This window comes from Diuraphis noxia, unplaced genomic scaffold (genome assembly GCF_037042655.1).
Source record: "Diuraphis noxia isolate RWA-SAM2 unplaced genomic scaffold, SU_Dnox_SAM2 contig0003, whole genome shotgun sequence".
NCBI classification, from domain to species: domain Eukaryota; kingdom Metazoa; phylum Arthropoda; class Insecta; order Hemiptera; family Aphididae; genus Diuraphis; species Diuraphis noxia.
This window is the reverse complement of record NW_028301713.1, coordinates 155,703-167,961: the sequence shown is the minus strand read 5'-3', so window position 1 is coordinate 167,961 and position 12,259 is coordinate 155,703. Positions and strand designations below refer to the sequence as shown.

General features: G+C 23.5%; 1 protein-coding gene across 1 annotated transcript in view; it reads right to left on the bottom strand.

The window, feature by feature from the left end:
• Positions 1-922: 922 nt before the first annotated feature.
• Positions 923-12,259, bottom strand: part of LOC107170490 (uncharacterized) — a 32,092-nt gene continuing 20,755 nt past the window's right edge. Inside the window, exons 3-6 of the mRNA XM_089222129.1 lie at positions 5,820-6,003; positions 4,365-4,429; positions 2,577-3,184; positions 923-955 (exon numbers count right to left, since the gene is read on the bottom strand). Coding sequence (XP_089078255.1) covers positions 923-955; positions 2,577-3,184; positions 4,365-4,429; positions 5,820-6,003 — 890 coding nt within the window. The remainder of the gene's footprint in view (positions 956-2,576; positions 3,185-4,364; positions 4,430-5,819; positions 6,004-12,259) is intronic.

Here is a 12,259-nt window from a genome sequence, read left to right as displayed (position 1 = left end):
TTTACCATCCACTTCATGTTTTTGATTCAAGTATAACTCCGATGCTATTTATGTTAGAATGTTCATGTTTTGATTAAACATTTTTAATTTTAATTCTCTATAAGTCCCCTCATAGTCTGATAGTCTAAAACCATTTCCAAAGATTTTTGAAAAAATTGTTGTAATATAAAATGAGCGATGAATTATTACAAACTATACATTGCCTTAAATGTAAAAAATAACAAACAATTTTAATCCTACAAAGATTCAAACAGTTAATGGTCGATGAAGAATTTCAACAAAATGTTTGGATTGTAAAACAAATAAAAGTAAATTTACAACATCACCTGAAATTGAACAACCCGTCACCAATAAATCTATAAATCAAAAAATTTCAAATAATACAGACAAATTTTTATTAGCTAATGAACTTCATAAACCAGCCAGATTAAGATTTCCTAAAAGAAGGATTATCACTAAAGGTATTGATGATCTATGGGCTGCTGATTTAGTTATAATGAGAAATTATCCAAATGAAAATGAAGGTTTTGTTATACAATTACTGTTATAGATACTTTTTCAAAATTTGTATGGGCATTAAAACTCAAAAATAAAGATGGTATTAGTGTTTCAAAAACATTTGAAAAAATAATAAAACAAGCTAAATCACAAAAACATCAACCGCCAAAATTACTACACGTTTTAAATAAACATTTTAAACAAACTTTGGAAAAATATAATATTCATATGTATCATACTCAAAACGAAGAAAAATCTTCAATTATTGAGTGATTTAATAGAACATTAAACGGAAAAATGAGAATATATTTTGAAGTTCAAAAATCTAAAAAATGGATTAAAATTTTACAATCTTTAATAGATGAATATAATTTCGATGATATACATAGATCTATTGGTATGAAACCTTGTGAAGTAAATAAATCTAACAAAGACCTTGTTCTACACAAATTATTTTCTACAAAAAACAAACCTAAATCAAATATAAAATTTAGCGTGGGTGATAGAGTAAGAATAAAAGCTTATAAAAAAACATTTGGTAATAAATACAGTAATAATTGGACAAGAGAAATATTTATAGCTAATGAAATTTTAAACACAAATCCTATAACCTATAAAATTATAGATTTAAATAATGAAGAGGTTGAAGGTAGTTTTTATAACGAAGAGATGCAAAAAAACAAAATTTTAAATGTTATTTAAAAATTCTATAAAATTTTTTTTTTATATTTAAAATCGTGGCCGGAAATTATCATTATCATTGAGAAATTTATTTTTTTACATTTATTTATGATTTTAAAAATCATAAATAAAAACATAAACAATTTCGTTTAATTGTAACCGTATGGTATTGTATCATAATCTGGTAATAATATTCTTTTATCATAACCAAACGAGAATTTTTTATTAACTATAGTTTTAGTAAGTGTATCACGTGTTATTTGATTATATTCTAGTTCTATATTATTATCTTTATTTTTTTGTTCAATTAATTTTATCATTGATTCACCGTTAAGTTTTAACAAATTTTGATAAATCAAAGTAAAACCCTTTATAACCGTTTTAAATTTATTATTATTTGTTTTATAATAATAACTTTTAGGACCTGTCGATGCCCAATCTGTTATATATACATTTTCACCTAATTCATCAGTCCATTCTCCCAACATTGTTCCTGTTTTAACTTTATTATAACCGTTATCAATATAGAAAATAAAATCTGTATCAAAATTAACTACAGCTCAACCTAATTTATCTAACATTTCATATAATCTTAATCTCACACTAGAGATTGTAAATAAAGCTATTAAAATATTTGAATTATGAAAATTTTCAACGTAATAATCTTTATAATTATAACACATTTGTATCATATTGTCGTTTAATAATTTTATATTTATATTTTCTAATCTATCGTCTAATAATATCTTATAGAATTGTTGTGGGTCTGTAACAAACTCAGTTTTTTTCATATTTTGTATTTGTCCAAATTTTCCCCATAAACTATTTAAACACAGTTTTGCTACAGCTCGTCTACCAGGATTATCACCTAACTTATCTTTATCTAATAAAATACCCATTTTATCGAAAATTGCTTTTATATACTCATTATTAGAACTATAATTATGTTTTGAACTTTCTAATTTTATTTTCATAAAATTATCAACATACTCTTTAAATAAATCTGTTGTTTTTTCTTCAAAATTCCATACTTCATAAATTTTTGTTATAATGTAACCTTTTTCCAAAGCTTTATTAACTTCGTCTGTTGTCCATGTTCCAATAAATTGTCTTTCATTTTGAGAATGATTACATTTTTGATTTTGATCTACAGAACATTTATAACACAATGAAAATAATAATTTTTCATTTTTTTCCATTTTTATTTTTACTGGAAGTACAGGGTGGTAAAGATTTTTTGGAGGTAAAATTTAACATTTAATTAATCCAAACCAATTTTTATCATATACTTTTAGTTTCAATATTTTTTCAGGATGTCCAACAGGATAATAATCATAATAATTCACAGTTGGATATAAACTACACACATCAATATAACGCATTTTTGTATTTTTTACTCTTAATTTTGTAGCATTTGTTCTACCTCCAAAGAAAGCGTCTCTTGGATTAATAGGTTCAGCTATATCAGCTTTTTCCATTTTTTTGTATGTATTACTATTTATCCAATCACATTCCCATTGTTCGACAAGATTATAACCTGCTTTTTTTATTGATGTACTTCTTTCAATTGTTTTTTCATACAAATCTTCCATTGTTGCATGATTTATATTATTTATAGTTTCTCTATCTTTATAACATTTAGTACAACCGTGCCAAAAACATCCATGATATTGATAAACTTTTTTTGATTTATTATCAAATCCGTCTACTTTAGCTCCTGCTATTTTTTTTTCACCGCCATTTAATGCATGTAAGATATTTTTATTATTAAAATGTTTTAACCACGTTATCGATTGTTTTGAATATTTTTCATTTTTTTCTTTATCAAAAACAGCTATAGTATCTTGTAACAAATATTTTGATTTATAAATAGACATACAAACACCTGCTATAGTCGTATATCGAAAAAGATCTATATTAGCTATTTCCAAAAACTGTTTTCTGAATTCTAAACCACTTCTTCGTAAAATATCTACATCTGAATTACAGTAAGACTCTAATTCTTCTTTAAAATTAAATATATAATTTTCCTTAATTTTACTATCATACCATTTTTCAAATTCTTGTTTATTCTCTGTTTTCATTGTCTTGTATCCGTAATATTCTTTATCAGGTAATACGCCTATATAATCTTTATTTTCCACTGTATTAAAGAAATGTGGGAAGTAACCTTTTTTCAACTCTTTAAGACCAAAAGTTTTGGGAAAACTACTAAGTGGAGCTTGAATAAAATTACAACTATCTTTTATTTTTATATTTAAACATTTAATTTCTAATAACATTAGATAACATTGTTGAGCTTCATAATCAAAAAACATATATTTTTCTGTGTAAGTACAATCTTGATATTTTTTATTACCTTTATAAATATCATACATCTTTTTGATTTTGATTTCTAATTAGTGTATTCAGATGGTTTACAAAATTTCTATCTATGTTTGTTTTATAATGTCCCCAAGCTAATGTATCAATACCATTGTCCAAAATAAATCTTTTATCATCATAAACACTTAGAGCTTTTTTGTTTTGTTCTACAGTAAAAATATCATGTTTCTTAGTTCTAAATAAATTTTGTTTAACATATTTTGATTCTTTTGTTAGTAAACAATTTTCAAAATCATTAAAACATATTTTATTTTCCACAACATTTTTTTTAACACCTTTAGCTTTTTTAATTTCTTTTTCAGTATCTATGATTCGATGTGAATATAATTTGGATCTTAAACCTATAAATTCAGTCATAATTTTTCCATTTAACTCATCTTTAAACTTTCCTAAGACTTTTTTGTTAACTAAAGGTAAACCATAAATATTATCTTTTGAATAATCTGAAGTGTCAAAATGATCTAACATAATTTTCATATCTTGATAAAAATCATTAGTTTTTATTTCTAATATTAGTGAATCTGTATCTGTATATAACAATCTAACTCTATTTCCATATTTTTTCTTTATAATATTATAATAAAAATCATACATTAACATTTTAGATAAATCTAAAATACACATTCCTAGATATATTGGTTGTTTGAAAGATATTTGTGTTCTTTTCATATGTACTGCAGCTAAATTTTCTGTAAAAATTGTCCTTCTATCAAAATTTGGTTTTGCAATTAATTTGTCTAAGCTGAGTGCATTAGAACATAATCTTATATCAACATGATTTCGAACATTCATCATAGTACGTCCATAAACACTATTATTCATTAGTTTGAAATAGTCTTTTTCAAACTCATTCTTAGCTTCTGATCTGAGATTAGTATTAAAATCAATATACACTTTTAACCAAGGAGATTGACTAAATTCTAATACTCTATGAATTTTCTCTATCTTTAAACCTAGTTTAATATATAATTTTAGTGTTTCATAATGTATTATATATTTTTTCTTATCATACAAAGTTGTTAATGATTTTGGGAGTTGTTTGTCATCAAAATGTCTTTCTGGTGCTAAAGGGAAATCTGAATGTAGATCATGAAGTTCTTTAGGGTAAGATAAATCGACTTCTAAAATATAACCTTTACATGATTTATCAGAAATATTCATTACATCAAAATCATTCAGATCAACCCATTTGAAATCTCCAGTAGGTAAATATTTACTCATTGCCCAACCATAAAGATTATTTGCATCCAAGTATTGTAAAAATATTGATTCATTATTTTCTTTAAATTTATCTCCCATATATTTATTATTTGCTTTTGAATATCTTTGACTACATTGAGATAAGCCCCCTCTTATTCCGGATTCAAACATCAATATTTGATCGATATCTGTTAATAAATCTAGCTTTACTTTTGTCATTCTTAACATGCTATCCCACGCAAATCCTGGTGTAGTGTAATACCACAGAGGATCTAATTTATAATTTTTTAAAGAAATGTCTCTAAAATTTTCCACTATATCTGTTAATAGTAAAACATCAATCTTATTATATAAACTGGTGAATTCACGAAGATTTTGTATATTAAATACTTTCCAAATTTTTTGTGAGTTTTCATATTCCTCTTTGGTTATATTTTTATCAGTGAGAGATCTATAGAATTTTTCTATAGGTGGTAAACATGTTTCATTAAATTTATCTTCAGAATCCATATACTCATAAGGATAAGCTAACAGTAACTAAATCTAAATGTTCTTCAGGAAAATATTTACTAAGTTCTTTAAATTGATGTTTTTCAAGATTATTTGCTAGTTTATCTAAAGAACTTGGTAAAAATTTAAATGAATCAATAAATCTTAATTCTGTTGTTAATATTGTTTCTTCATCTTTGATCACTTTTGTACGTTTTATAATTTTTGAAAACGAAATATATTTTTCCTCATTATTTGGAATTAATTTTATATCATTGTCATCATTCCCAAATTCTTTTATAAATACATGAGCATCATAACCTGATAGATTATGACAAACGATTGGAATAAATTTAGGGTTTTGATAAGTAAGATTACATATAGAATGAGCCGCCCCTCTATATTTACCAGTCAAATGATCATGATCGTAAACTTTTCTCATATTAATGTTTTTATTTTTTATTTATTTTTTCCTTAGATATTGATATTTTTTAATATTTTCATCATCATTATATTGTTTATAATATTCAATAGTAATATGAAAGATTTTTAATTTTTTCTCTAACCTTGGAGGTAATTCACTTAATAATCTTTCACATATATGACATTTGATAGAATTATTAAAATTATTTTTTTGGTCTGCAGTCATCAATTCTATTGGAACTATTGTATCATATATTTCTGAAATAGCTATTTCTTCATCATAGATACATCTTAAAAATTCTTGAGCTACATTTGGACCAGAATATACTACAGGAGGTTTATAATCACCATTAATATATTTAATATAGTAACAAAAATTATTAGGTATATGTTTCTGATAACATTTTGTAAAAGACTCTTTATCATTTGGTTGACAAGTGTATATTGGTACGAGTGTACATTCATAGTCAAAAGTAATCTCAAAAGGGATTCTTAAAGAATGATTATACTTCTCAAATTCTAAAGTTTTATTAAAAGGTTCTGTACATTTTAGCAGCTTTATTATTATCACAATAATGTTTATGTTCATTTAACTTATTTTCTGTATCAAAACTATTTAAACACATTTTACATAAAAATCTTTTATGACCATCTTTTGTCATTTGACTTCCTACTAATTTCCATAAATCCTTAATCCAACAATAATGTTTGTTAATCCTCTGTTTTTTTAACAAATTTTGGAACGTCTGTGGTTTTTACTGGAAAAGCAATACCTTTTAATTCTTCATCAAATTCATTTTCCCATTTTTTATATTTTGTAACTCTTTGTGCATTTTGTTCAGCAGGGTGTAAAGCAGAGAGTATTGACCAAAGAAAACATTTATCATCTTCATTTTGAACATTTATAACACCTTTTTTATTTGAAATATTTTCAGGTAATGGAATATATGAAGAACCTTTAAAAGGAACATATTTATTTATATTTATTCCCAAACTTAAAATTTGATCAAGTCTCTATTGAGATTCTTTCATTACAAAATCTTCTATTTCATTTACAATTGTAATTTTTACATTTGTATAAAACTCATTTAAGTTAGAATTTTTTGTTAAAAATTCATTTTGTGTTTTAAAATTACATTCTTTATATATCATATTTTCTTCAGATTTACCTTTCTTATATATAGCTAACATCATAATATTTACTTTTAAATCTTTCTTTTTTAATTCATGTTTAATTCGTCCTATTACTGGGTTATCTAAACGATTTAAAAACACTTGTGGATCTTTAATACCCATGTTATTTTTAATAACATAAGTTTGTAATCTACTTTTAAATTCAGTGTCTTCAATTTTTAGAATAGGTCGATTATCTTTATTTTCAAACATTTTTGCACTAAAATTAAAAACCTTATGTGGTTTTGGTATTCTTTCTTTTTTTAATCTTATTTGTTGTTGTGGTTTTGGTATTCTTTCTTTTTTTTTCTTATTGGTTTTGTTGGAATTTTATTGTACATTTTATTAAATTTAGGTTTAATTGTTTGATCTACATCATTTGTTTGATGACGAATAGATTTCAAATGTCTAGACCAATTTTTGTAAGTAACTGTTAAGTTACATTTATCACAAGTTTTGTTAGGATATGTTTTTTTGTTATCCGTTTTATTAATATTAACATTTCCTTTAACTAAGGAATCAATTTTATTTAAACTTTCCATTCTTTATTATAGAGGATATTATTTTTTTTTTACATTCAAATTTTTAATAGAAATTATTCTATTAAAAATACATTTTTTAAAAACAGATAAGAGTTGACCTACTTACTATCCCACCTCTCGTCTGTTGTATTATAGATATCACTTCCTTTAACTCATGTCATTTAAAAACAATGTGAAACATATAGTCGATTTATTTAATTTAATATTATTTTAATATTAAGATCCCATAAAAAATTTACACATTTTAAGATTTCCTAAATCTTGAACAACCTTAACATCTTCTAGAAAACGATGTCTATAATTACCTGATTACCTGTTGTAATTATCATATCATTGGCTATTCTACAAAGTTCTAACCAACTTGGTGAATGTTATAGTTTTGAAATATAAGGATTTCTAGTATTATCATCTTCTTGATCAATAATGAAAATATTTCCATAAATTGGAATTTTATGTAGATTATATTTAATTATTTTAGTATTATCATGATATTCAAAAGCACAAAATTCAACATATAAATTATCTTTTTTTGAAAATTTTTTCATATATTTTTTCATTAATTTCAAATAATTATATTTGTTTTGTTTTTCTTGATTAATTGGTAATCCTTTGTAAGTTTTATTATATCTAAAAGGTACAATTGTTTGATCTATATCATTTGATTGATGACGAATAGTTTTCAAATGAGTAGCCCAATTTTTGCTATCAACTGTTAAGTTACATTTATCACAAATTTTGGGAGGATATGTTTTTTTAGTAGGAGATGAGGGGTGGGCTACTGCAAGTAGCCCACATCTTTCTGCTCTGTATTTGTTGGGAATTTTATTATTATTATCAATTTCTTTAACTAAGGGTTCAGTAATATTTAATATATTCATTTTATTATTGTTATCAATTTCTTTAACTAAGGGTTCAGTAATATTTAATATATTAATTATTTATTATAAAAAATATTATTATTTTTTAGATTCAATTTTTTAATAGAATAATTTCGATTAAAAATAACAATTCATAATATCTGGAGACAATAATACCGCTGAGAATTCTCAGGATGGAAAAGACGCACATGTTATTAATAGATATAAATTACATAATTTTATAGAATTTTTAAATAACAATTAAAATATTGATTTTTGCATCTCTTCGTTATAAAAACTCCCTTCAACCGCTTCATTGTTTAAATCTATAATTTTATAGGTTATAGGATTTGTGTTTAAAATTTCATTAACTATAAATATTTCTGTTGTCCAATTATTACTGTATTTATTAGCAAATGTTTTTTTATAAGCTTTTATTCTGACTCTATCACCCACGCTAAATTTTATTTTTTATTTAGGTTTGTTTTTTGTATAAAATAATTTGCGTAGAACAAGGTCTTAGGAAAATTTTAAAACATCTTTAAATAAATGCGGCAACACTCAATATGATTTTGTAAAATTAGATACATTAGAACAAGGAAAAAAATATGAGGTGACTTTTTTCGAATATTTTGATACAGAGCATGGTAAAACAATAACTGTTGTATTAGATAATAAAATTAGAGTATTTTTACCAAATAGATATTTAGATAATGATGAAATGATAGATGAAAATATATCGTTATATAAAAATTCGAAAACAAAATTTAATCTTATTTATAAAGGAATGAAAAAATTAAACAAAGGAAAATCAATGCATTTGATTGATTTTGAATAAATTAGAAAAAAAAATATATAAACTTTTATAAATGGTATTTATAAAAGTAAAAAAAAATGGTTATATTCATTTACCACAACCAGAATTCAATGATAATAATAAATTCAAAATAGGTCTCGAATCAATGTATTTAAAAAGTTTAAATTTGATTAATATTGAATCAGATTGTAAAATAGAAATTGAACATAGAGAAATATATATAAAAAAAAGGTATATATAGCATTTCATATTTAAATAAATTAATTGAACCGGTATTCTTATCTTATAATAATAAAAAAATTCAAATTGAATCTCCTTGTTATTATAAATTAGATGAAAAATTTAAAAAAAATTTAGGATTTGAAAATACAGAATTTGATTTTTCATTAGTTGGTAATACTTTAATGACGTATTGTCCTACTTCTGAAGAAAAATATATAAATATAGATCAAGAATGTATAATTAGATTAGGTAGAAATGTTGAAATACCGAAGATTGAAATTCCAATAGGAATATACACAATAAATGCAATTGAAAATTTAATGAATTGTTATGATTTTCCTAAAATAAGTCTTGAATTAATTGATGATTTTTTAAATATTACAGCCTCAATCGGTCTAAGTTTTGATGAATATTTATCAAATTTTTTAGGTTTTGATTATATAGGATATTTAATCCCTATACATAGGGTATGGCCTGATATTGAATATACAATAACAGGATCAAACAAACCATTTTCTTATACACAATGTTTTTTAAAAAATATAAACGGTGTTATATTTAGCCAAACAAAAAAATCTGATAAAATATATAAAACTAAAATTGAAGGTAACTATTCAATTGATCAATTGAATAGTATATTACCTTCAAATATCAAATTACTAAATGATAATAATTTTATTAAATTAACTTCAAAAAATACTTGTTTGATAGACGAAAATTTAAAATTAAGTTTAGGGATTGATAATAATTTTTTATATAAACATGTAGGAGATTCTGAAAAATTAGATAATAATATAAATAAACAATTATTAGAAGTACATTGCAACATAATTGAAAAATCTGTTTCATCTATTGATGAAAAAGTTATCGAAGAGGAACTTTTGTTTGTTTTTTATTATGATTCAAATAATCTTTTTATAAGATGTAATCCAATAATGTACAGACAAGTAAATGTAAGAACAATTCAAAAGATAAATATATATATATTCTTGATCAAAATGGTGATATTGTTAATTTTGGTGATGATTTTATTGTTTATCTTGATCTAATTGAAGAAAAACAAAATAAATATTAAAATTATTTTTCAATAGAAAGAAAGGGCTGGGTGTATTGGACCCACCCACCCCTCATTTCCTACTAAAAAAAACAAAATAAATATTAAAATTATTTTTCAATAGAAATATTTCTATTGAAAACACAAAAATTTATTCCAGAAAGAGGTGGAGTACTATTATTGTTGTCAGGAAGACATGAAAATAATTCTCTTAAAAGAAGTGTAAATCTATTATCTAATTTAATTAGTAAAAGATTCTTCAATTGTTCCTTTTTCAATATCAAATAAAAATTCATCATTTCTAACGAAAAATACATAGCAAATTGTACTTTTAGGTAAATCTTCATTGAAATCCACATGTAAAATAATATTTTGTTTAGTTGCAGAAATATTTGTTGGTTGTCTAGTCATGTTTACAAGATATATTGTTCTAAATGTTTTAAAATCGTTTGGATCATTATACATCAAAGGAAGTTCTTGATGAGTTTTATGAAAAGTTTTTTTATAATCCATCAAACTATCATAAGCCTCACAATATTTTTCATTCTTAAAATCTAGATCTTGAGTTTCTTCAGGATAACGTCTTCCATTTATTTCAAACCTAAAATTTTTCACATTACAATGATCAAATTCACAAGGATCATGTTCTTGAGTATTTAACTTGTTTGTTTGAAATACCACACCCGCAAACAAAGGACTATTAAGACTTCGATATTGAGTTGTTAAATCGAGTTTTATGGTTTTTCCTAATATATTTCTTTCTTCAATACATTGCCATGATTTAAAATTAAAAATATTTTTTTTTTCTTGATAAATTGTTTTTAAATCATTTAACAATAAAACATTATACATAGGATTGAATTCTAAAATTGGAATTCTAAGTGTAAATTCATCAATAATAATTTTTCCATCTTCTGTTTTTATAACAACTTTTTTTAACAATGCATCATCATCTGTATTTCTCGTAAAAATTATTTCCATATCACCTTGGAAAACAGGATATATTTGGTCTTTAAACCATCCTAATCCGAATTGTGATAATTTACCCATAACATTAAAACGACCTCCACCTTTATATTTGCTTGAAAATCCCGAGTTTATAATTGGTCCGTTTGGATCCACAGAAAAATCTAACACACCTTTAATTGTACTAGCAACTCCTGGATTTTCGATTTCATCCAAGACTTTACCATGTTTTTTAACTTCAATTCTAGTAAATAAAAATGCAGGAAAATTATCAATTAGTTGTATTTTTGATTCTTTAGGATAATCTTTTCCATCTTTTTGCAAATATCTACCATAAATATAAAACTTTGCATCTTTAATGCTCAGAAAATCATCCATATTATATATTCTAAAAATTGTAGTTTTATTAGGTGTATTAAGTTGTGAATTATTCAAAGGTTAAAAAGTTTTATATTGAGATCTTTCAATATATTGATCGTATTTTTTAAAAATATTATACATTATTATTTATAATAGTAAATATATATATTTTTTTTTATATAAATGTATTAATTAATGGTAAAAAAATATATTGAAGATGATAGTAAAGAAAAATCTTTATTTGAAATACCTTCACGAGTTTTAGTGGTAGGAGCATCTGGCTGTGGTAAAACAACTTTGTTGTATAATATGATTATAAGTTATTGGATTCCATATAAAAATCTATATATTTTTACAAAAAATATTGATCAGCCAGTTTATAAAAAATTAAAAAAAATATTTGATGGAATATCTTCTATAAACATTCATTTTTCTGATGGTGATATAATATCTGTTGATGATTGTGAACCTAATAGTGTAGTGGTTATTGATGATTTTCTTTTAGAAGATCAAAAGTTGATAATGGAATATTTTATAAGATCGAGATCAAAGAATATTAGTGTTATTTATTTAACACAAAGTTATACTTCAG